This window comes from Nicotiana tabacum, chromosome 11, assembly GCF_000715075.1.
Source record: "Nicotiana tabacum cultivar K326 chromosome 11, ASM71507v2, whole genome shotgun sequence".
NCBI classification, from domain to species: Eukaryota; Viridiplantae; Streptophyta; class Magnoliopsida; order Solanales; family Solanaceae; genus Nicotiana; species Nicotiana tabacum.
In genome coordinates this window covers 163,798,352-163,825,704 of record NC_134090.1, presented here as the reverse complement: position 1 = coordinate 163,825,704, position 27,353 = coordinate 163,798,352, and the positions used below count along the sequence as shown (strand labels likewise).

Sequence of the window (27,353 nt, the reverse complement as noted above, 5' to 3'; positions counted from 1 at the left end):
CCAACTCTAATTTTATTTCTTCCTTTTACATTTTCTGAACAGAAATTCTAGAGAAAGATTCAAAACCATCTCTAAAATTTTCAATTTTCAACACCAAATTAATTGATTTTCTCAAAATTGAAATTTTGTTCTTTATTTTTTTCTAACCTGCATTTTCCTCTTTGAGTTGTGGTCATGACAGGTTTGTTAGAAAGTGGTACGGGAGAGGGAAGAGGAGAGAGGGGGGGGGGGGGAGTAGGAGGAGAGACGAGAAAAGAAAAGGGGGGAGAAAGGAATCGGGCAGCATCTCTTTTTGTTTTTCCTTTTCATTTGCTTTCTTTTTTGATTTTAATATTTTTTTAATCAAAACCGTTATATTCATGCGCTTCTGTACCATGGTTTGCACGTATTTTAGCCACATCATTTAAGTCGTTCCCACACAAGTATGGTCAATGGTCAAATGTATTTATTAGTACGTATTCCGTCAAGTACAATTGTTCAAGTGGAAAACTTGTAAGTTTATTTACCGGATTGACAAATGGGTATAAGTTTAAGTGGTCTGCAGGCTATTTTATCAATTTTCAATTCAAACCACCTCAAAGCTCTACTAAATCATCTCAAGTCTGAGATTCAAGCTACTTAGGATGTACCCAACTATTCTAATAACACCCACTCAAAAGAAAACAAAAAATTTGATTTTTTTTTGGCTACAAATAGCTAATTGACTAATATTGGTAATAGTTGGCTAATATTAGTTTATTAGTAATATTTTATGAATTGAACAGTTTTTGTAATAAGTTACTTATAAATGGACATAGCTGGTAGCTTATATAATTTGCAAAAATAGGATCTTGTATAGTTTTCCCAATAAAGTTTGCAATCGCTTTTTATTTGAATCCAATCTTGAGTAACTAACGTTAGCACTCTAGACTTTCTACTTATATAATAGGTGTCTTTCTTCAAGAAACATAAATAAAAGTAATATGAAAGGAAAAACATATAAATACTAGTAGTAATCTACAATTTGTATATGCTTATAGAACATTTCAAGGTAATAATAATTACTGTTCAAAAAACCATCCTTGCCAGAAATAATCAATTAGAAAGAATATTTATTAGAATCAATAGAGAATCTGAATGTTCCTAAAACCCACAACTCCTAATCATGTATACATCAACTTGAAACAATATACTATAAGAAAAAAGAAGAAGAAAAGAATATAAACATATTGCGGTAAACTTGTAATTAATCCTCCTAATTATGTAGTATAATATTCACTTGAAATCAATTTTTTTGTGGAGGGCCTTCCCAACGAATGTAGTCATAGTGATGTCCATAGAAAGGATTACCACTTTTAATTTGCTTTAAATATATTGTATTTTCTCCCTTTTGTAATTCATACCCTTGAATTTGGAAACTGAAGAGCCTATATAGTCCATGTATTCCATGTCTAGCTATTGCATTACTCCTCCCAATTGCTGGAATTTCAAAATGAGGCTTTGGTCTAGATGGGTCATTCATCCTCCCCTAACATTGCAAAAACATTGACCAAAATATATTAATAACGATAATACCTTTAAGGTTAAAAAAAATTTAACGTTGACTCAAAAGAAAGGGAAGCCGACATACATAAATTATACAGTCAAACCTATCTATAACTGTCTTATTTGTTTTGGATTTTTTTTGGCTGTATAATAAAGTGTTGTTATAGATAACATATGTTATAACATAACATGAAAATTGGTTCCATAAAAAAATTAGCTTTTATATATAGTGAATGGTTGTTATATAACGATATTATTATAGAGATGTCTGACTGTATCCTAGATATATGTGAAAGGAGAAAGTAAATACTTGATGTTCTCTCTCTAGATCGGACTTAGAATTTTAAGTTTATGGGTTCTGAATTTTAGTAACAACGGCTTATTGGATTCTATATAATTATTTATATATACATATTTATTGAATTTATTAACACAAATACAGAACTTTGAATAAAACTATTGAATTCTGCCAAACTCGTAGTAACGAAAAATTTAGTCTGGGTTATAAATTATATACCTGCAAATGTGAATAGGTTGCAGAAGCCAATGCGATATGTAGTGTATAAGTTCCCTTTGGATCAACACTTGGGAGTCCAAATAAAATTTGCCATGTTGTTGGTATATAATTCTTGCTTCTAGTTCTCCTGCATTAATACAATATAAAAATTCAAAAACTAAAAAAACAAATATAATTACTTGAATAAATTAAAATTGGAGGAAAATACGAATTAGTCACCTGGTTACATGAGCAAAGAACCAATCTTTTTGATAATCACTAACACCAACTTTATATACCAAATCTTTATTTGGATATAAATCAGTGTAACGATCCCACAAACCATATTGTCTAAATCTGTTGACAATAAATAATCAAATTTAGTTTTTGAAGTATGAAACTATATATGTAAAAAAGAAGCAAATTTAGGGTAAAAGGGAGACTGACTTTTGTGTTATATTATTATTATTGAATAACTGGTTTCTGAGCCCAGGCAATGGATCAGGCACAAAGAATTCTGCAGCAGTTCGATCAGGAATGCCTATTTCCCATAGAGTTGGACCATTTCTTGGAGGATCAAAAACTAGGTGACCTAAGTTAATATCACTTCCTGTAAAAATGTTAGACTATTATGATTTTAATTTCTATGCACCGACTATTGTAAATAATATGTGCATAATCGATCCACTTATAAGGTAATAACGAATAAATCGCTACAATAAGCATTAATTAGCTAGTAACCTAGTAAAAATAATAATTAATTAATTATAACCTGTTATCACAAGTTAAACTATACCATCAATGTAAAAGCTATGGGTTTAATTTATATGCACTGGCTGTGTAAATAATATGCGCATAATTGATTCACTTATAAGGTAATAACGAATAAATCGCTACAATAAGTATTAATTGATAAACTGGTAGAAATAGCAATTAATTAACCTGATATTACAAGTTAAATAGTACCAACAATATAAATTGTTGTACTGACATGCATGATAGGTTAAATCTCCGTTTATATTGTCTTTTAAGGTTTTGCACAACATTAAAAAATACATCATTCTCTCCTTAAATATATCAATTAATTAACACTCCATTAATTTAAATGATACGAATAAATTTAGAAAAATGTAATTAATGAATTCTCATTTTTCTAAAATATCAAATATTTTGAAATAAATTCAGCTTGACAAAATAACTAATATTCAGGACAGGAGGAAGTAATTTTAAGATAGAGAAGGGAAAACAAAAAGAAGAAAATGACCTTGTTTGACATTTATGTCATAGTTGTATTTGTAATCTCCTATAATTCCAGGGACCCAAGAATACAAGCTATAAGTTCCAGGTCTAACACCAGTGATCTTGAATTGTCCAGTTTTGTCTGTTTGAGTCCAAAATTGATAACCCTGAGCGGTAAAAAGAAATTTTTTGCCTTATATACACTTACAATATAAATATTATATGTATATTTTAATATGTCGTAGCAAATTATCTGACTTATGTTTTGTCTTTATATATAAACATTTCACATGGCTTACTTTGGTCTCATATTGCCATGATCCAACATCTCCAGGAAGAGCTAATCCAATATATGCAGATTTTGCATACATAGGATCTTTGTTTATGTACCTAAACAAAATTAACTGTCAAAACCCCTTTGATAATTTTTCTCATAATACTTTACAACTGCTACTGAAAATAAATCCCTACTCCTTGTGAAACAATAGAAACATAGGAATTAATTAATTAAATTAGTACCTGTCTCGTACGAATAATTGACCTCTAACTATACCCCGTTCATTAGCATGGGGATAGTCAAGAGATTCTGGGAAATCATATGGCCATTTTGCAGTTTCTTCCTGCATCTGTAGAGTAATAAAATTCACGAATTAGCATTTTCGTCGTTGCTTTTATTTAACAGGTTAAAATACACTGATTATAAAAAAATCTTTATACTGTCGCTATGGATAGTTAATTTCTTTCTAAATTAGAGAATAAGTTAGACCTCTCTATAACAATCATTCTTTATAATCACTTTATTACAACAACCAAGTTTTTTTTGGAACCGACTTTTCATGTTATATTATAATATATGTTCGCTATAACAATATTTTACTATAACAACCAAAAGATATCGAATAAACGAGACTCTTATAGAAAACTTTGACTGTTTAATTATAGGAGGATGAATTTACCTGTCTTTTAGCATCTTCCCAAAGTGTACGGTGGTTGTCACTAGAATCCGAGTTAAGATAGAAGAAAACAGGCCCAAAAACCTTTTTCCATGCCTCTCCTTCTTTGAGTGTGACTCCCAACTCTGGCCCTGCATAATGCCCACTGAAAAACACCTGTACGACACGTGTGGTGGGATAGTTAGAATCCCTTCGTTCTTGATTAATGGTTTTTATTTCGAGTTTTGGAACAAAGATTAACTCGATATATAGGGATGGATTTATCGAACGCAAATTTAAATGAGTAGATTTAGTAAATTTTGAATATCGAATACTTCAAAAAATATATCATAGAAATTCCTGTTAAGGAGCACTTACGGCTAAGGATGTCGGACCGGCATGAGAAGTAAGATCTTGCTTCATTGGTCCGCCGTTACAATATTCATTACTAGGTGTGATCACCCAAAAGCCTACACGTGGAGTATTGCAAACCCATCCATGTACTTTAATATCCTTATTTTCGAACGAATATTGGTACTTGTCATCCACCTAATGGTAAAACGGAAATGATAATTAAACCAAATAAGTTAGAGTTTAATTTTTATATACTGACGGCATAAAGATATTTTATTAGATTTAGTTGAATAGATTAAGGGTATGTTTGGTATAAAGGAAAATATTTTCCGTGGAAAATATTTTTCATGAAGATGTTTTCTTGGAAAATAAATAGTAATCTTATTCATTTTTCGGTGTTTGGGTATGCAAATTAAGGAAAATAACTTCTTAAGAGTATTCATAAATAATTTAGATATAATAAACATGAAGCCATAAACTTTCAAACCAACAACCTTCCAAACCCACAAATTTTATAAACTTTCGAACCGCTAAACTTTCAAAACAGCAAAATTTCGAACCCGTAAACTTCCAAACACATAAACCTCCGAACTCATAATTTTGGAACTTGTAAATTTGAACCTTTACACCGATAAATAAAAAAATAAAACTGAAAAATATATTTAAAAAATATTTTTTTGGGGGGGGGGGGTGACAGTAAAACAGAAAAAAACAGAAATTTAAATTACAAAAAAGGGGGTTGGGGTGGGTGGTGCTGAAAACCGAAAAAACATAAATTTAAAATTGCAAAAAAAAAAAAAAATTAAGGTAAAAAAATATTTTTTTTTGCTGGAGGGGGTGAGAGTGGGTAGTAACGGAAAAACTGAAATTTGAAAAAAAAGGATTTTTTTGGAGAGAGGGGGTGGGTTGGGTTGGTGAGGGTGGGGAGGGTTGAGAAGGAGTTTTGGAAAATGTTTTCCCTTTTCTTGATAAGGAAAATATTTCTCCAATTGAAGAAAAATGAGTTCATAAAAAAAATATTTTCCAAAATATTTAAGCCAACCAAACATTAGAAAATTGGAAAACATTTTCCGAAAAATATTTCCCCTTCACACCAAACAAACCCTAAGTTCCTTACCTCCCCCTTAAGTTTAGGATTTGATGGATGTGTTAGTAAAACAGCTTCTTTGTAGTCAAGGACTTGGCCAGCAGAGCGATCTTCATCTGTTGGCATCATTCTTTGCATATCATCTGATATGGCCATATAGTGAAACCTAATTATTGGAAATTCAACAAAAAGAATTTAACAACTTGTGATCAGTTTAATTAACAATAATAATTATTACGCCTCAATCATATAATGTCATCTGTAATTTCAGTTTTATTAGATTATATACACTGTATATAAACTATGAGAAGGAGAGCCATGAAACAATGATAAAGTTGTCTGCGTAGGACCTATAGGTCATGGTTTCGAGCAGTCAAAGCAGTCACTAATTCTTGCATTAGGGTAGATTATCTACATCACACCATTGGGGAATGCGGCCTCTCTCGAAACCTATATGAATGCAGGATGCTGGCTGCCTATTTATTTTTTTAAATACACTATGAGCAAATATAAATCAGATTGTTTTACACAAATAGCCAGTCGGATTCCTTGTATAACTATTCTACCTGATATACATAGATATATACACTGATTATACACGACTATACATATATATTATATATCTGTCAGCTATTTTTAATTTAAGAGATGGGTGAACAACTTAATTCTTTTATAAAAATTAAATCACATAAATGAGAAGTATAAATAATTGAAATCTTACAAAGCCCTTCTAAGCTTGATGGCAATCCTTGCTTCCTCAATAATTAGAGTGGGCCATCCCTTCAAATGTTCAAATATCCCATATGAATAAAATCCAGAACTCCCACGCAACATCACAAACCTGCAAATTTTAGTTTATCTCTTATTCTTTTGTATTTATATATACAAAATAAACCTTTTTATTGCTACCATTTTAAGTTGATAAATAATGTATTACATACGAATGATTTATTTAAATAAAACTTACCTTTTGTCAATGTTTAGTGGAAGATCATGGGCAGAACTATTATTGGAGGGATTCCATGTTTTTGTGAAAGAGACTTCCACTTTGTTTTCATTTTGTGCAATAACTCTGAAATTTGTCCCTAAAAGCCTGCAGATATTTAATATTAATTGGCATGTTTAAAATGTAACGTCTATATTTCATCGATATGCTTTATTTTTTTGGTTTTCCACCCGGGCTACTGTGGTGTCCAGTTTCTGCATTGGGGCCCAAATTAAATTTGGATTCACATCGAGAAGTCCAATATTGGAGGTATAAAGCTCTCGTTAACAACGATAAATTCATACTCAAAACTTGAACTCGAGACCCTTGATTAAGATTGAAGGAGAATTTACCATACTACCACAAAAGTAAATAATATTAAACTTATAAATGAAAAAAGAAATAATTAACTTACATATCAAAAGTGTGACCCTTGTCTTCAGGACGTTCCCACACGGTATCCCAATATCTACATTATTTATAAATTGAAAAAGTTATGCATTTCCAAACCTTAATTAACTATAGAGTTAATAAGAGATCGAAATTTATTTTTCAAAATTATAACTAACCCTCTATTTGTATCTTTGAAGTCATGCTCTAGGATATTATCAATACCATTGTAACGCACCCCAGCAATGGCTCCAGTTGGATTAGTTAGGGTGACTTGGACAATGCCATTATCGATCACTACCTGATAATTTTCCGTCTTTTAGCTCGATAATTATATGGTAGGGATCGATGCCAAACCTCTGCCACCACAAAGGCGGCTTTAATTAAAAAAATGCTCAACAATCAAATAATATAGATATCCATAGACCTTCTCATATTTAATTCAAGAGCTAACTAAAATACCTTTAGAATAAAATTTTGTTTTGAATATTTTACATATAGTAAGATGATTTATAGTTACACAAATATTTATGACTTATTTCATATGCAAATTTTAATTTTTTTTATCTTTCTTAAACTCCGTCAGTTTACAACTTTGCCACATAAAGTGAAACGAGGAGTAACTAAAGTGAATAAAGGTCAATGGCGCACTATTTTCAACAATAAGGTTGATTTATTGATGTGCAAATATTTCAAGTTCCTTTTTGTTTTGTGGAAAGTGTGAGACAGTTTATTTGACAAATAAAAAAGTTTCTTTTCCTTTCCTTCTGAAATTATATTTGACAAACTTATTAGGCACTGACCATATGAGAAAATTAGTGTGAAAATGACATTGTATAACCACTTTTAAAATAATAGTCGTAAAATATATATTTTATATATATATATATATATATATATATATATATATATATATATATATTATATATAAATTATACAAATATTATATACTTTTTCGGCTATCGAATATAAATATTTTCTGACGCGGGCTAAATAATATCCCAAAATTAGTGATAGTGGTGCCTTACATAATTACGTGAGATATGCAGTTTGACAGGAGGAGTAGATGATGTCAACTTTTGACTAATCCTCAGTGGAGTTTGCCTGCAATTAGAATTTTACGGAGAAAAAACATGAAAATCTGAGTTTTAAAATAAACTCAGCTTAGCTGGGTTAGTTTTGGTTTCAACTAATAAATAAATAACTAAACCATAATAAACCCTTTGAATTTTTGCACATAACCAACCTGAGATGTTGTATTTCTATATATTTTTCATACACTTCAAAACTAAACCATTATATAATTTCTTGAAACAAAATAGAATTTGATAAGATAAAGTCAACCTCTTCAAAGAAAGCTCCTCGTTACCACGGATTTATAATTCCTTTTCACACTATCAGTATAATTGAGTCCATGTTTTAACACGTTATCTGCCCTATTTTCCAGGTTATAACATGTAGTTAACTTTTAGTTTACCATAAAAAATTCCTTTATTATTAGTGAATGGAAGTTAAACTTACATTACCACAAGTTTCATTTTAGTGTAAAGAGAATTCAGATAACACTATAAATTATCTATAATAGAATAATTTAGAAGAATTAATCAAAATAGTCTCTCACCCAATTATTTAAACTAAAAAAAGCCGACGAATATATAATAAATATATATAATCCAAGTATATAAGTAATTTATCATATGTAATCGTCATACCGGCTAGGAAAAGTAAATGATATATATATAATCATCTATAATCTTCGTATAGGAAAAGTAAACAATGAATCCGGCCGACTATTTGTGTAACTGTCCTAAAATTTGTTTTTGAGTTGTTAGATTATATACCTCAACAGGCAGGAAAGTTGTGAAAGTTGTTCACCCAATCCTTACATTTTCATAATAAAACTAAGAATGGAGAGGTAGAATGTGAAAAGAAAGGAAAAACAGAATCAATTTTAGGACCATAACTAATGACTTTCGTGCTATAGAAAATAGTAAATAAATGCAACTTTTTTCAATTGCTAATGACTTTATAGAATGGAATTGTATCATTTAATGAAAGTAAAAAAGAAATAAACAAATAAAGATAAGTTCTTTCTTGAGATCAATTGTCGTATTTGATGGCTGATTACTAAAAGGATAACCCTTGTTGGAAATGCATGAGTTTTCTCTTTTCCTTATAGATTAAAATTAAAACACTAACATTTTTAGAGAAAAAATATTACAACTTTCAGTTTGTTTATCTGTTGTAACATGTCACTTATTACCACAATCTACGTATATTAAATGATGCATGTTGCAGAGTATTGCCTGTAATAGGCTTTTAAATGATCTAATAGTTCAAATAAATTTACGCCATCAATGTATAAAACTTAAACTCTTTTCTTTTTTTCTTCTTTCTTAATGGATATGATGAATACGTTCATACCTTTATTTAACAACAACGACATTAATAATAATAACGCCTCAGTCCCACACAAGCATGAAGTTGATATATGAATCCAAAGACGGATCCAGGATTTAAACTTTATGGGTTTAGCCTTTTAAGATTTTAGCATTGAACTCATTATATTTTTGAAATTATGGGTTCAAATCTACTATTTATTGTAATTTTAGTAAATTTTGCACATAAATTTATGTTCCGTATCGAAAGTTATGGGTTCAGTTGAACCCGTCACGTATATACTACATACGCCTCTGTATGAATCGGCCTCACTGGCCATATTTCTTCAGTAAATTCATCTCAAGTCAACATTATACGATATAAAAATCATAACTTATATTGGTAAAAATTTAAAAGAACAAGTTATCAAGAGTACCTAAAATTGTCCACCCTTGAACCACAAACAAGCAAGAAAAGCTGGAAAACAATAGCACAAAACAATGAAACCAGACGCCATTGCCTCTTCCAACCCATCTTATTCATGTTTTAACTCTGCAACATGAGAAGTACATACCTAAAATTAATGAAAAGCCATCATAAATTTACTCCCTCCGTTTCAATTCACGTGGCTAAATTGATTCAGCATGGAGTTTAAGGAAAAAAGAACAAATTTTTTTGAATTCATGCTCTTAAACATGCGCTGAGATTTTAATGGCTATAAAGCATGTCATTAAAGATCAAATAAAAGTTTAAAGCTAAACTATTTATAAATTTATAATTTTTTTTGAATGAACTAATAAAGAAATAGAGTCAAATAAACTGGATCAAAGAGTATTAGAAACCATGCAAGAAAAAACTATGATGGAAAGGGATATGGAAAAAAAATTAGGTTAAAAAATTGCATGCTTACCTTAATTAGGCGAAGTGAAAAAGATTAGCTGATATAAGATGATGCAGAGAATAATTATGGAAACGAAGTCGTTTACTTTCTTTAGATATATATAGGGTTCAAAGCTTATATAGGTTTAGATCGTCTGATGTAATAGTGAAGTTAGTAAGACAAAACCCAGCTGAACACGATACCAAAGTGGTATATTTATTATATACTATATATAACCAAGATTTAAAGTTTATGGGTTTAAAATTTTACTATTTTCAAATTATTAAATTCTAAATTAATATTGTATTTATATTCAACAATTTTTTAAGACAAATACAATAAAAGGCAGTTCGTGCACTAAGCTCACGCTATGCACGGAGTCCAGGGAAGGGTCGGACCGCAAGAGTCTATTGTACACAACCTTACCCTACATTTCTTCAAGAGGCTGTTTTCACGACTCGAACATGTGATCTCCTGGTCACATGATAACAACTTTACCAATTACGTCAAGATTAAAGACCAATACAATATTTAAATTAAAGTTATATATTGAGTTTGTCGAGCCCGTAACCTATACTTAGCTCCATCCTTGATAGTAAAATGAATAATATAATTTCATGAAGAATAGAAGGTTGACTTTTAGTTGTATTAGGTATTTAGGTAGTTACTGTTGACCAATGAGATTTTTTAATTGGGCAAAAGCGCAGACACATAATAGGGTTTAAATTTCTTTCTATACACGGCAGTTGCTAGAAAATTTTATAAATATAGCCAACAAAAACTAGAATTCTTGTACCCTGTGCATTCCATAATATCCTCTTTCACTTTTGGAAAGTTCTAAAGTATTTGACATACCTATATAATTTTCACAACTTCAAGTAGTTAATTGAACTATTTACACTTTTGAATTTTGATGTAATATTTTTTATATAAAAGTAAATTCTCAAGAGAAAATGACATTGTATAGTCGCTCTCAACATAATAGTCTCTCTCTATATATATATACACACACGAAAATATAAATTTTATACATTTTTGTGGCTTCTGGATGTAAATAGTTCAGCCGGGAACTAAAAGTGATCTTTGCCCCATTTTCAATCCTTCATCACTTTAATATGTATTCCTCTATTGATTAACATTCACATCCATTCAAATGCTATTATATAAAATAAAACTGCAAGAGTATTTTCCTTTCTTCCCATTTTTTCAAGGCTATCAACAATGGTTCCATATTAATTAATCCCATTTTAGGACTAGTTTTTGTATTTATTTCATGGGAACTTTGGTTTTTCCCTTTTTATTTATTTATTAAAATATCCAATTATCAATTGGAGGGCCTGAGGGCAGTTGCACAATTTGGTCAAGTGAAGTCGTTAGTGGGTTTGTCAAAGTCTGTTTTGGTGGTTGGCCCAAACTTTAATTTGGTAAACATTCTAGTCATTAAGATGAGATTATACCCTACCTACAAATTCTACAAAATATACATTTATGGCGAGGAATTTGGAGAACTAACTTGTTTGAATTCAATTTTAATAGTTGTACTTTAAACAAAGAATTATAGGGAAGCCAACAATATTGTACATCATATAATTTCTTTCCTTTAATTAATTTATCTTGTTTAGTTATCTCAAATAGTGCTAATGACAACATCTTTTCAAATTAATTTGGTCCCAAGTGGCACAAATATGGACTCGTGCGCAAATAATTTTCTTTTCCTACCTGTTTTTCAAGAGTGAAAAGGCCACAGAAGTGGTTCTATAGGTATCATTCTGATTTGGCAATAATTTTTGGATCTTTACATAAATAGTCAGCCGAACTTACTGTGTTACTTTTTCTTGTTGGTATACATAAATTATACAAATTATATCGATATCATACAAAGATTATACATCCGTCAACTATTTTTAGTTTAAACAGTTGTGTGAGCGACTTTTTGAATTTATTCTTCTTAATTAATTTTCCCGGTAAACTAGATATTAAAAATATTATGAAAAATAATTAAAAAAAGGTTGTGTGTTTGGATGAGTTTCATGATCCTCATTTTTTGGCGTTTAATGGCCATAAAACAGGAATTTAGGATGATTTTTAATTTTTCATGTGTTAATGTCCATGGCATCTTCGTGAATTCGGGTGATGGGCTCCGGATCGCGTAAATTTTGTGAACCCATCAGAAATGATATAATGAATAATAGTTATCGCTTCGCCATAATTGTTCCTCATTTTTTGGCATTTTAGGGCAAGAAAACAGAAATTCAGGACGATTTTCAATTTTTCATATGCTAATGTTCACGTCATCTTCATGAATTCGGGTGAAAGGGCTCCGAATCGCCTAAAATTTTGTGAGCACATCAGAAATGGCATTTTTACCCTAAAATCCGAGTAACAATTAAACTTATATTGTGGTTTTAATATATGTGATATAATCCAATACCAATTGATAAACAATGGATTAAATAAATAAATTAGAGAACAGAGTAAATCAAACCAGTATTCAAGCCAAATCTCGGCCTCGATCTATGATAGCCTCGAGGTGTGATAATAGGAATATATAATTATTAAGAAACCCTGAGGAATAGTGAGTGAAATAGCAAGAAAGTAATGAGCATATATTTTCTTCTCAGTGAACAATATTTTTTACAAATGAATGGGATCTCCTTCATATAATATAGGAATCCTAAATAGGTACACTTCAAATATAGTAGGAAATCATATTTGACAACTGTTTAACCGTCAAAGACCCATCCATTCCGAAATTCATGCCATGATCTCTGACCCGTTGCGGGTATCTCACTCTTTCCATTACTGAATCATACTGGCATCATCTCGAAGCATGCCTTCTTCCGACCTCAGTACGTGATATCGACCTCGACATTGGAAAGAAACTTCGACCCCGAGCTCGATGTCCTGGTCTTCCGACGTGGTACCACTTTTCTATCGAAGAACGAAAGCGGGTAGCCCCGATTTCCACCGAATACAGATAGTCCCCTCGTTTCTTAGAATAAAATGATAAGAAACGACTTGAGCCTCGATTTTCTGGAGACCCCGATAATGACGTCATCCCCGTGACGTAAGTGCTCGAGGTGAACGAAACGTCCTGCCAGTTCGGTTCTCCAAACCATTAATGCTTGCCAGTGACAGTCGGCCACTAGCGCCACTGAACCATTGTCGTGAATCTATAAATACAGGTTCCCCATTTGAATCAAAACTTTACTTTCATCTTTTCCAAGTTTTCCAAGTCTCTTCCTCTCTCCATCTCTTCTCTTTCACCACCCGTTGATTCAATCCTTTAGCACCAAAAATACCAAACTCCACCTTTTTCCGCTTTCTTCCAGCAGAATCAATGGTGAAAACTTCCAAAACCGTCCCACAAAAGGAGAAAGCTTCTTCTTCTTCCTGGCCGGTCGGTGACAAAACGTCGGTAGAACCGCTCCCTCACGAATATGTCCCTGGACTTTGTGTTTTAAAGAACGACTTCAAAGTCAAGAATCCACCGTCGGTCCTTAGCCGATGTGAACACGTATCGAGGTATATTTGCTCGATAATGGTGAAACAACTCGAAGTCGTAAAAGAAGACTGCAACTAGGGGCCCAAGGTCGTAGTACAGATCCCTGCCCCCGAATAAAGTATCACCACTCATGTGGAGGGGTTTCTAAGTGTTTACACTTACCCCTTCACATTGGGTCCTCTTAACCCTGTTGTCATCGATATATGCAAGATGTACCAGGTTACCCTTGGCCAGGTATATCCCTCGTTCTGGCGCATACTGATTTTGCTCCGCTTCTTCTCTGGTAAGGCCAAGGGATTGGAATTCACTCTCAGTCACCTTATACGGCTATATCGACATTGACTTTATCTAGGATTAATCAAGCTTCAACGGCGATCAACGAAGTCCTTCTTTGCAAGCATCCCGAGGTTGGATGAGCCGGTTCGTGCGGGTAAGGACCTGCGACCTCATCCCCGAGGAGAAACTATTGTTCCCCAAGAAGTGGAACCCCGAACATAAGTGTTAGCCATTAATCTTCGTACTTTATTTTTTGCTTTGTGTAACATTTTCATCTGTTATGCAGCGGTTGACTGGATGCCTCACGCGGTCCCCGACCTTGAAGACTGGGTTCGGAAGCTGGCTGCAACTTCCTCTCATGCTGACCACTGCTGGCGTGACTTGGCAAGGGGTAAATGGGAGGCTAAAAATCATGGTAAGTTTATCCTGTATGCTTACGATGTCTTTTTCTGAAACATTTCCTTTCACACATACTTGACTCCCTTTTATGCAGGCCTGAGGGATGTTGCTGAATTGAGTTTAGCCCCACCTGGGGAAGAGGTGGTTCCCAAACCGGCCAAGGACAAGAATAGGAGAAGGGCCTCGCCTTCTGATACCCCGGAGTCGAAGAAGAGTAGGGCTCGCCGAAGGACGACTCTGTTGCTTTGTCTGCCGGTATGGCTCAAAAGCTACGAGATGAAGAAGAGGAGGGGGAGGACATCGGTTGTGAGCCGGTGCCTCGAAAGTAGGGGAGCGTCGAAGCTCCAAAAATAGTTGGGCCGATGATTGTCGAGGAGACTCATCCTCAGACCGAGGAGATATCGGAAGGTACTCCGAGCAAAGTCCCTAGGCCGAAGATATTTTCTGCTATGATGAAGTGTGCCCGAAGGGTCTGGCAGTAGGGCTCTTCAAAAAGGGGAGAGTGCCCCAAGACACTTGCTTGGTTCAATCACTATTGATGATTCGCCGCCCGACCCTAAATTTTTTGAAGGGAAATTTCGGGAGGCTTGATCCATGGAGACCCCCAATGTGGGAACGACCCACGACGGGGAAGACATATTATGTGGCTGCCTTACAGGGGTCGATGATGTCTCCGACCTAGACATGATTATGGTTTTTGACGAGGCCCATCGTATCCTGAAACAGGTAAACTTCATTCCCTGTTATTATGTTTGCTTTTATTTCCTTCTTGCTAATTCCTTTACTTTCTCTATAGGCTGTAGTACTTTATCGGGAAGCGTTCTCCAAGTACCAGACCGAGCTGAACCGGTGTAAGGACGATATCAAGAAGCTTACTAAGGATAGAGATGCCCTCAAATGCCTCTTTGTGAAGAAAGAAGACGAGATCAGGGACATTCGAGCAGACTTGGCCTAGGCTTGCAAAGAAGAGGCCGAGCTAGATGTGCAGGTAACTACCCTTTTGAAATAGTATGGTCTCGACTCAACTGTGGAGGCTAATACTTCAATGTCTCAGTTGTAGCAAAAGTTGGAGAAGTCGAGATGCTCCGAGGAGAGGTCGATCAGATCAAAGCCCACTATGATCGGTAGAAGGAGAACATGGACCGCCTTGCTATGGAGAAATAGGCTGCCATGGCCAAATTGTCATCGACTGAGGTCCAACTTTGGGGCGTCAAAGAGAAAAGTTCAGCTCAGGCCAAAAGGATTGAGGAGCTCGAGGCCGAGCTTGCTGAGGCCAAGGCGGAGGTCTGGAAGGCAAAGATCGTGGTTGAAAAGTCCATAGTCATGTATTTGGCCAATGTCGATGCTGCTCAGATGCAGCTAAGGGAGGATTTCGATCAAGAGAGATGGATCAATGGCTTGGCAAAGTGCCAATCCCGGAGGGAGACCCTCGAGGAAATCCATGCTTGAGGTTTTGACCTCTCTAAGGAGATAGCTCAAGCTAAGGCGCTTGAAGCTGATGCCAAGTTGCTTGTCTCCTCCGATGATGATGACGAAGATAAAGGTAGCCAAGACAGGTCCGATAATGATGAGGGGCCCGAAGGAGAAGCTGCCCTCAAGGGAGAAACCAGCCCCAGGCATTGTTTTGATTTTTTTTATTTTTTATTTTCTTTTTGTAAGACCCTCGTCGGTCCTTTGTACATATTTTTGCCTGTACATATATAAAGGAAAGTTTCTCTTTGAATGTCTTCTAAATCTTTATAAATATGCCTTTTGCCTTGTAAATTTTTTAGCACAATCCTATGCTTTGAACGGTGCGTTCAATGGGCGGATTCCTCGAAGTCACCATAGTCGAGTTCGAATAAGGTTCGAACTTGAGGCATAGGCCATTAAGGGTTTGTGTTGGATAATGGTGAGTCCCCGAGCCACAATCAAGTTATTCTTTATTTGGGCTCGGGATAGTCGAACCTTTGGGTTCGGTTAGAGTGAAAACAAGATCTAGAACTCTAAGCGTATTGGCTCTTAGGCTCTTTAGATCAGGCTGATATGGCCTCTAAAAGATAGCTATTACTCCCCTCTTTCAGCTTAAAATACTTAGTAAAAGTTTCTTTATGCCTTAGCATGTATTTTTCAATCATTGGGTTTTTTGAGGGTTCGACTTCAATTAAAAACCCTCTGTTTTTTGTGTCTTAGCACGTTTGTGTTAAGATTGTTTGATACCTCTTAAGGTTTTTCGAGGGCTGATTTTATCGAAGCCCTTTTGATTATTTGCCGAGCGTATCCTTCTTTAACCGATTTTTCAAAGAATTTGAAGGCCTATTTAATTGCTAGATTCGGAAGTCTCCGAGCAGCATGAATTTGGCCGTAGCCTTTGGGTATGCCCCTTGGGGTTATTTCCCAATAATACTTTGAACTTGTTCAAAGTGTTAGTCCCCGAGAGTGATGGCCTTAGCCTATAGATCAAGGGGTTCCTCTTTGAGGTCTTATGAAGTCGAGTTTAGATAACTCGAATATGTCGATTATCGATGATAGTCCCCGAGTGTTCGAGGTATATTTGCACTCGGCCATTGAGCCATTTCTCACAAAATCATAAGTACGGAGCTCGTATAGTGGAAAGTTTTCTTTGAGACGCAAAATGTTTGATATAGAAAGAATGCTTCTTGAATTAATTTATACATGCATACATGTTTTTCCATCGGGGCTTGACTAATCCATATGGACACAGTTCATTCGACCATTTGCCCATTACAAAGTTTCCCTATAAAGTATTTTCTTCGAAAATATAACCTCCGAGAGTGATGCCCCCAGTATTCGATGTTGATTGAAAAGAAGCCTTGGATAATGTTGAATTTTCCTCAGGTAGCACAATTATTGCCTCATTAAAAACCTCGCCGAAAAAACCCATTTGGGATAAAAACCGATCTAAGGGAAAAAGAGTGCAATGCATGCTTTAAAACCTAAGGCCCTCGTATTGAAGAGTTTCTCGACGTTTTCGATCGAACACCTACAATAAGTTAGTAATAAATACAAACAGAAAGGGTGAAAGTCATACATTAGCAATAATGCCGTTTTAGGAGTAATATATTCCAATTGTTTGGCAATTGTTCGCCTTCCATTGTGCCAAGTTTGTAAGATCCTTTACCGAGGACCCGATACGGTCCTTCCCAATTTGGGCCTAGTTTTCCTTTGTTTGGGTCTCGAGTGTTGAGGGTGACTTTTCTTAGAACAAAGTCCCTGATTCCGAAGTGGCAAAGGTTGGTCCTTCTATTATAATATCTCTCGATTGTTTGCTTTTGCGCAACCATTCGAACGAGCGCAACTTCTCATTTTTCATCTAATAGCTCGAGTCTAGTATTCATAGCATCATGATTTGATTCTTTCATTGTGTGTCGAAATCTGGCATTAAGTTCTCCGACTTCGATCGGAATCAAGGCGTCGGAGCCATATACTAAGGAGAACGGGGTTGCCCCCGTACTGGACGTCGATGTTGTTTGATATGCCCAAAGGACTTCGGGTAACATTTCTCTCCATTTCCCCTTAGCGTCGTTCAACCTTTTCTTTAAGTTTTGAATGATAGTCTTGTTCGTCGAGCTTGTCCGTTCCCACTAGGATGGTATGGTGTTGACAATATCCTTTTTATTTTGTGATCCTCAAGGAATTTTGTTATCTTGCTGCCAATAAATTTTTTTCCATTGTCACACACTATTTCGGCGGGTATCCCAAATCGACATACGATGTGATCCTAGATGAAGTCTATAACCTCTTTCTCTCTTACTTTCTCGAATGCCTATGCTTCAACTCATTTAGAGAAATAGTCAGTCATAAATAAAATGAGCTTAGCTTTACTTGTGTCCATGGGCAGAGGGCCAACGATATCCATCCCCCATTTCATAAATGGCCACGGGGATAGGACTGAATGAAGTTGTTCTCCGGGATGATGGATCACCGGTGTAACCCTTTGACATTTATCACATTTTCGAACAAACTCCTTAGTGTCTTTTTCCATGCTATCCCAATAGTATCCTGCTCTAATGAATTTGTGAATCAACGATTCAGCGCCGAAATGGTTCTCACAAGTGCCTTCATCGACCTCTCGTAAAACATAATCGGTGTCTCCTGGTCCTAAGCAAACTGCCAATAGTCTATCGAATGTCCTTCTGTATAATGTTCCATCTTCATCCAATGTGAATCGAGAAGCTTTGGTTCGTAGGGCCGTCAACTCTTTAGGATCCGATGGGAGCTTTCCATTCTTCAAGTACTCAATATATTTATTCCTCCAATTCCAGGTTAAGCTTGTAGAGTTTATCTCGACACGACCTTCCTCGATCGCATATCTCAAGAGTTGGACGACAGTCCCCGAGCTGATCTCATCTTCCTCGACCGATGACCCCAAGTTTGCAAGTGCATCGGCCTCACCATTTTGTTCTCGAGGTACATGCTGTAAAGTCCATTCCTTGAAACGGTGCAAAGTTACCTGCAGCTTGTCCAAATAACTTTCATTCTATCCTCTCGAACTTCGAAGGTTTTGTTTACTTGGTTCACCACTAGTAGAGAGTCACACTTGGCTTCAATGACTTCTGCTCTCAAGTTTTTAGCTAGCTCGAGACTTGCAATCATAGCCTCGTACTCGGCCTCATTTTTAGTCAACCTAGTAGTTTTGATAGATTGCCTAATAGTGCTACCCGTGGGTGGCTTCAAAATAATGCCTAACCCCGACCCCTTCACATTCGAGGCACCGTCTGTCAAAAGGGACCACATCCCGATGATGGGCCTGATTTTAACAAAAGTTTTTTTTCAACTTCGGGTATGAGGGTTGGCATGAAACCGGCCACGAAGTCTGCCAAAATTTGAGACTTGATGGTTGTTCGGGGTTGATACTCGATATTGTACCCGCTGAGTTTGACGACCCATTTGTTCAATCAGCCCGATAGTTCAGGCTTGTGCAAAATATTACGAAGCGGATAAGCCATATGAGGTGACATTGAAAGTACAGTTTTAACTTTCTAAAAGCGCTTATCAGCGCAAGTGCCAATTTCTCTAAGTGTGGATACCAAGTTTTTTCTTCTCCTAAAGTTTGACTTACATAATAAATGGGAAATTGCGTACCCTGCTCTTCTCGAACTAGGACACCACTTACCGCTATTTTCGATACTACCAAGTATAAGTAAAGTTTCCCATATGCTTCTAGATTGTGAAGCAGTGGGGGGGAGGGGGCTCGACAGGTATCACTTCAGTTCCTCTAATGCATGTTGGCATTCCAGGGTCCAGGCAAAATCATTCTTCTTTTTGAGTAGAGAGAAAAATCTGTGGCTTCGATCTGACGAACTCGAGATGAATCGGCTACAACAATTATCCATCCAGTTAGCCTCTGCATGACTTTTACACCGTCTACGAAGGTAATGTCTTCGATGGCCTTGATTTTGTTGGGGTTGATCTTGATTCCCCGATTCGACACCATGAAGCCCAGGAATTTGCCCGAACCGACCCCAAAAGAACATTTCTCGGGGTTGAGCTTCATGTTATATTTCCTCAGAATCTCGAACGTTTCCTGCAAATGAGCCAATTGGTCCTCTACGCAGGTACTTAACTAGCATGTCATCAATATAAACTTCCATTGACTAACCTATTTGTTCTTCGAATATTTTATTTACTAGGCATTGGTAAGTAGCTCCTGCGTTTTTTAGCCCGAAGGTCATTACATTATAACAATATGTTCCATACTTGGTGATAAATAAAGTCTTTTCCTGGTCTTCCGGGTTCATTTGAATTTGATTGTACCCGGAATAGGCATCGAGAAAGGTAAGAATCTTGTGGCCAGCCATGGCATCGATCATGCGATCAATGATAGGCAGTGGAAAATTTTTTTAGGGCATGCCTTGTTTAAATAATTATTATCTACACGCATTCTAAGTTTGTTTACTTTTTCAGGGACTACGACTATGTTGGCTAATCATTCGGGATATTTTACCTCCCGAATAGACCCTATTTTGAGAGGTTTCGTTACCTCATCCTTTATGAACGCATGCTTCACCTCGGATTGGGGCCTTCTATTATGTTTCACCGGTTTGAACCTAGGGTCAAGGCTTAGCCGATACGTTGTTATCTCTGGTGGAATCCCTGTCATGTCTAAATGGGACCAATCAAACAATCTATGCTATCAATAAGAAATTGAATAAGCTTTTTCCTGATTTCGGGGGTTAATCCCGTTCCTAGGTATACCTTTCTCTCAAGAAGGTACTCGATCAATATAACCTGTTCCAACTCTTCGACCGTTGATTTGGTGGTGTCAGAATCTTTGGGAACAATAAAAGTTCGAGGAGTTAGAAAATCTTCTTCTCCTTCTTCTATCTCCTACTTTCCTGATTCGGTCGAGGCTGATGGCTGTGATTTCTATTTGGCTTCCTATTTACCTTTGATGCTCGACCTTTCCGAGGTTGAAAGCGTTGATATCAGTATTACCTCATCGATTGCAAACATTTCCTTTGCAGCATACTGCTCCCTGTATACTGTTTTTACACCATCCGTCATCAGGAATTTCATCATTTGGCAGAGAGTCGAGGGGATTTCCCTCATGTTGTGGATCTAAGGCCTCCCGAGTAGGGAATTATACCTCATGTCTCCCTCGATCACGTGAAATTTGGTATCTTTGAATGGTTCCAGCCACATTCACTGGCAAAATAATCTCCCCTTTAGTTGTTTCACTGGCCATGTTGAAGCCGTTAAGGGCCGAGTTGCTCCACGACCCTCAATTGGATGATATTCACCGAGCTACTTGGACCCACCAAAACACGCTTAACTTGAACTTTATTTAATAAGATAGAAATTACCAGAGTGTCATTGTGTGGCTGAGAAATGCCTTCTGCTTCTTCGTCATTGAATGATAAAGAGCCTTCAGGCACATAATCTCGGGTTCGTTTCTCCTAGGTGATTGATACCTTAGTTCGTTTGGAAATGGGTCCCTATGGAATGTCGACCCCACCGAAGATCATATGAATGACATGCTGTTCATTTTTCCTGTTGGCATCCCTTTCTCTGAAATGATTCTTGGCTCGATCACTGAGGAACTCTCGAAGGTGGACCTCATTGAATAGACGGGCTACCTCCTCTCATAATTGCCTAAAATCCTTGGTCTTGTGACCATGCGTGTCATGATATTTTCACATAAAATGTGGGTTTATTTGGGAAGGATCGGCCTGTATGGGTCTGGGCCACCTAGTATCTTTGATCCTTTCGATTGTCGATACAGTGCCCGATGCGTCGATGCTAAAGTTATATTCCGATAACCAAGGTGCCTCTATGGGATCAACATGCTTATCAAAACCACTTTTACTCATAAGTCCCCGAGAATTCTGTCCTCGATCACTTCTTCGATCGTTCCGGGCAGAATTGCGTCCTGAACCATTATTCCTTCGATCTGTAGTATATAGTTGATATCGTTCTCTGTTCGGCCTTGGCTCCCTGTCGATGTTCCTCGGGGTTTTAAATGCCGACCTATTTGGATGTACTGAATCGGAAAGGGCTCCTAATTGGTCGTCTTCAACCCTGATCTTAGACCGATATCGATTGTGCACATCTGCCCAAGTTACAGCTGGATACCCGACCAAATTTTGCTTCACTTGTCGTGATGCTATGGGACTCCGCTCATTCAACCCTTGGGTGAAAGCTTGAACAGCCCAATCATCTGTGACCGGCAGTAACTCCATGCATTCCATTTGAAATCGGAATACAAACTTCCTCAGTATTTCGTTATCCCTTTATCTTATCTTGAAAACATCCAATTTTCTTGTTGCGGCCTTTATGGCCCCAACATGTGCCTTCACGAAAGAATCTGCCAACATGGCAAATGAGTCTATGGAATTTGGTGGCAAGTTGTGATACCAAATCATTTCTCCCTTTGTTAAAGTTTCCCTAAATTTCTTCAACAAAACGGACTCGATCTCATCGTCATCTAAGACATTTCCCTTTATTCCGCACGTGTACGAAGTGATGTGTTCATTAGGATCGGTGGTCCCCTTATATTTAGGTTTATCCGGCATACGGAACTTCTTAGGAATGAGCTTCGGAGCCGCACTTTGAGGAAAAGGTTTCTGCACGAACTTTTTCGAATAGACCTTTTAGGATTGGGGGTGCCCCCGTTATCTGATCAACTCGGGAGTTGTATGTTTCTACTTTTTATCATTATCTTAGATCTTCTTCTCTCCTGACTCAATTCTTTTGGTGAGCTCCTTGAGCATTTTTATTATTGCACGGTCAGTCCCCGATTCATTACCATTCGACCTTTCTAGCAGTGGCTCGATACGGCGAATGATTTCTGGCTCGACCACACTTGGAGTTCTATGTTGATTTTGCAATTGGGCAATAGCGGCCTGCTGAGCCTGTAGCTTGTAGCATCTCGAATATTACCTGGAGGCTAACCCCTCCATCTGCTCTGTCCTGTGTACCTTGACAACCAGATCAGCTTTCCCTACGTATACTCCCTTCGTGGTCCGCGCCTAGGTCCGCATTGAGAGAAACATGCGAACTGATATCGACTGGATCATCGACCGGTGCTCCCTCGAGACAAGCCGGTGGCACCCCGGTTCTTGGAGCAATTCATTGTCATTTTCCCCATGAAATCCAAAACCATCATTACCATGTACGAGTGCGTTTTGTGAGTTTGACATGCTTTAACCTGAGAGCAAAAATACTTGATAAGAGAAAGTGTGAAAATTACGTGTGTTATCAGAATCAGCACTGAAACAATCACTATTATCCTTACCCCCACGCCACGGTGGACACCAAAATATTTATCCTAAAATTTGAGTAACAATTAAATTTATATTGTGGTTTTAAGGATATGCGACTTAATCCAATACCAATTGATAAACAAGGGATTAAATAAATAAATTAGAGAACGGAGTAAAACAAACCAGTATGCAAGCCAAATCTCGACCTCGATCTATGATAGCCTCGAGGTGTGATAATAGGAATAGCTAATTATAAAGCAACTCTAATGAACAATGAGTGAAATAGCAAGAAACTAATTAGCATATATTTTCTTCTCAGTGAACAATATTTTTTACAAATGCATGGGATCCCCTTTATATAATAGGGGAGTCCTAAATAAGGTACACTTCTTACTAAATCATATTTGATTATTGTTTAACCGCCGAAAACCAATCCATTCCGAAATTCACGCCGTGATCGCCGGTCCGTTGCGGGTATCTTGCTCTTTCCATTACTAAATCATACCGGCATCATCTCGAAGCATGCCTTCTTCCGACCTCGGTAAGTGATATCAACCTCGACACTGGAAAGGAACTTCGACCCCGAGCTCGACGTCTTGGTCTTCCGATGTGGTACCACTTTTTTCATTGAAGAACGGAATCGGGTAGCCCCGATTTCTACCGTATACAGACGTAATGAATAAAAGTAATCGCTTTGTCATGACTGTTCCTTGTTATTTGGTATTTTAAGGCCATAAAATAAGAATTCACGACGATTTTTAATTTTTCATGTGCTAATGTCAATTCCATCTTCATGAATTCGAGCAACGGACTCCGAATCGTCTAAAATTTTGTGGTCCCATAAAAAATGACCTAATGAACAATTGTCATTGCTTTGCTGTGAGCGTTCCTTATTTTTTGGCATTCTAGGTCCATAAACTAGGAATTCATGTTAATTTTTAATTTTTTGTGTGCTAATGTCCACATAATCTATATGAATTCAGTGACGGGATTTGAATCGCCTATAATATTGTGGGCCCATTAGAAACAACCTAATGAACAATGATCATAATTTCTTCTTCGTGACCGTTCCTCGATTTTGGCTTTTTTGGCCATAAAACAAAATTTCAGGGTGATTTTTCAATTTTTTGTGTGTTAATGCCCATGCCCAGGGGCGGACACACGTTAGTCAAAGCACCACTTCGTCAGAAAATTTTACTAAATGTACATATAAATAGTGTTCCAAAAAACGAATATATCAATAAAATGACATCATTTGACAAACAATCTTACTTTATCTGATGAGCAGCGCATCGTGGGGATCGAAACCATTCCTTAAATTTTTGCACATTTTTAAAGCATCTTTAGTTTATAATTTAGATTATGTAGGGATCGAACACTGTCCTCTAAGCTAAAAACATTGGTTGAACTAATAACAGTACACTAAATTCGTTACACATTAATCAAAGTGATAAAAAATTAACAAATAAAACATGTACAACTTGAACGACTTTAGAACTATAATTTTGAAGAAAAAAAACGTACCCCTCTCTCTAGTATTTACAATTTCTGATAGGCGAATTTGCTGGTATTACTCTTCTTAACATTTTGTTTTTCATGTCATTACAATATTTAAAAAATAAATGATGACATCGCTTATAAAATATTTTGCGCATGCCGATTAGAATTCATTCAAGCGACGGGCTCTAGATCACTTAAAATTTTGTAGGCCTAATAGAATTGACCTAATAAAAATAGTTATTGTATTGCTATAATTGTTTTTCGTTTTTTTGGCGTCTTAGGACCAAAAATCATAAATTAGGATGATTTCCAAATTTTTCTGTGCAAATGTCCACGCCGTCTTCCTGAATTCGGGAGACGAGCTCCGGATTACCTAAAATTTTGTGAGCCCATCAGAAACAACCTAATGAACAATAGTCATCTCTTCGACAAGTTTGTTCCTCTTTTTTTTTTTGGTATTTTTGGGTCATAAAATAAGAATTTTGGACTATTTTTAATTTTTCTTGTACTAGTGTCTATGCCATCTTCATGAATTCAAGTGATGGGCTCCGAATTCCCTAAAATTTTGTGGGCCTATAAAAAACGATCTAATGAATAATAATCATCTTTTTTCCATGACTAATCCTCATTTTTTTTGCATTTTATGGCCATACAACAGTAATTCAGGATAATTCTCTATTTTTCGTGTGCTAATATCTATGCCACTATTCATGAATTCGGGTGACGAACTCCGAATTGCCTAAAATTTTGTGGGCCAATCAGAAATGACCTAATGAATAATTGTTATTGCTTCGCCATGACAACCCCTCGTTTTTGGCATTTTAGGACCATAAACATGAATTCAGGGCAACTGTTAATTTTTCATGTGCTAATGTCAACGCCATCTTCATGAATTCGGGCGACGGGGTCCGAATCACCTAAAATTTTATGGGCCAATCAGAAATGACCTAATGAACAAGGGAAATTTTCGTTCTTATACCATATAGGAAACTATATTACTAAATATGTTCATAGTTTGCATATTACCCGCCATGATAATAGTATTTCTACAAAATATAGACAATTCATTAAATAAGGAATCATTGTAGCTGTAAGCTTCATTATTTAGGCACGCTAATATTGGGGAATTAAATATTCTCACTCCCCCAAGTTTCTCTCTCCAAATCACACCACCACACTCACGTATCAAACCACACTCTACGATTTCCTCTTCAATCACCCACGATTTTCTCTTCTAAAACCACCGAAAATCTGTAACCCCTCGACCATTGACAACCATTAAAAAGCTTTGAAGCTTTGAATTCGAATTTGAGTTTTTAAAAGGCATTGTTTGTTTGGATTGGATATTGTTGCAAAAAATTGAGAATTCTCTCTACGTCTCTCTCTATCTCTCAATCCCAAATTTCAGTAATATAAGAGAAAAGGAAAAGAGAGCAGCAATTCCACCATTGACAGCCATTAAAAAGCTTTAAAACTTTGAATTCGAATTTGAGTTTTCAAAAATCATTATTTGTTTGGATTGGGTATTGTTGCAAATAATTGGGAATATGGTTTGGAGTTTATATCTCAATTTTGAGGGGTTTTGGTGAAGATTAGACTTAGTTTTTGCTGAATTTCATATTGAAACTCGAAGAAGAAGAAGAAGAAGACATGACATACTATTGTAGAAATTGTAGAAAAATTGTATTATGTTGTTTATTTATTTTTATTTTATTCATTTAACTATTGTATGAAAGTTGAACGACATTGTAAAAAAATTGTATTTAAGTGGTATTATATTGTAGTTGTATATATCCGAAAAAATTATAGAAATCAAATACGTTGTCAACGAGCATTGTCCTCCAATGGAAATTAGGAAAGATATGGATGTTCGTGTATACATGGAGACGAAAAAGGAAAACAAAAACTTAGGATCATATCCGCTGTGTATAATTGTTCGCGATTTCAATATGGAATTGTGTATCACCAATGAGAACACAGTTGCATGTTTGTGCTGTTACATTTTATATCAAATTGTGGTTGTATGTAAATGACCTACACTTTATCTATATTTTATCTACAAATAAACTACATGTCAGAGTAAATATATATACTAGTATGGATTTTCACAATATCTACAAAATTTCTACATTTATTCTACAATAAAACTACATATCATTTGAAAAATTAATATGAAAATACAGAATTTCAATGTTTCTACAAATTATCTACAAAATTTCTACAAATTGTTCATAACAGAATTTATCTTTATTTTCATACAGGTTCGTCTGGAACACTAAAGTTACTTGATATGCTAACATCTCCCGTTATAGATGAATACAACTTATCTACAATTTTCTACAACTTTCACCCATTATGTCACCCTGTTAAATACAACTACAATAACATACAACTTAAATACAAATTTTATACAAAATTTATACAATATGTCTTTTGTATATTTTGTATCTGATTTATACATAGTAAAAATAAATTTCATACAACTAATTATATATTATACAACTTATCTATAATTTTTGTACATTATTTCGACTAAGTTATATACAACTAAAATATAATACCACTTAAATACAATTTTTTTACAATGTTGTTCAACTTTCATACAATAGTTAAATGAATAAAAGAAAAATAAATAAACAACAGAATACAATTTTTCTGCAATTTTTTGACAATTTCTGCAATATAATATATGTCATGTCTTC

At 35.7% G+C, this 27,353-nt stretch overlaps 2 protein-coding genes across 3 annotated transcripts in view; both read right to left on the bottom strand.

Annotated features, from left to right (window-relative positions):
- Nucleotides 1-27,353, bottom strand: part of LOC107815435 (small ribosomal subunit protein mL103 (rPPR7)-like) — a 105,333-nt gene that overhangs the window by 49,935 nt on the left and 28,045 nt on the right. The gene's annotated exons all lie outside the window — the stretch shown is intronic.
- LOC142166422 (putative rhamnogalacturonate lyase B) lies at nt 1,070-10,370 on the bottom strand. Of its 2 annotated transcripts, XM_075225672.1 has the most exons (17): nt 10,297-10,370; nt 9,823-9,938; nt 8,036-8,111; nt 7,187-7,308; nt 7,033-7,086; nt 6,600-6,725; nt 6,354-6,473; nt 5,663-5,798; nt 4,570-4,740; nt 4,216-4,368; nt 3,779-3,885; nt 3,559-3,649; nt 3,285-3,426; nt 2,468-2,630; nt 2,261-2,377; nt 2,042-2,168; nt 1,070-1,507 (listed from the first exon to the last, which is right to left on the bottom strand). In XM_075225672.1, the coding sequence occupies exons 2-17, from the start codon at nt 9,927-9,929 to the stop codon at nt 1,265-1,267; spliced, it is 2,055 nt and encodes a 684-aa protein (XP_075081773.1). In that variant the 5' UTR covers nt 9,930-9,938; nt 10,297-10,370; the 3' UTR covers nt 1,070-1,264. The 2 variants fall into 2 exon arrangements, with proteins under 2 accessions (XP_075081773.1, XP_075081774.1); XM_075225673.1 differs by lacking the exons at nt 9,823-9,938; nt 10,297-10,370 and having other exon boundaries at nt 1,071-1,507; nt 7,187-7,366.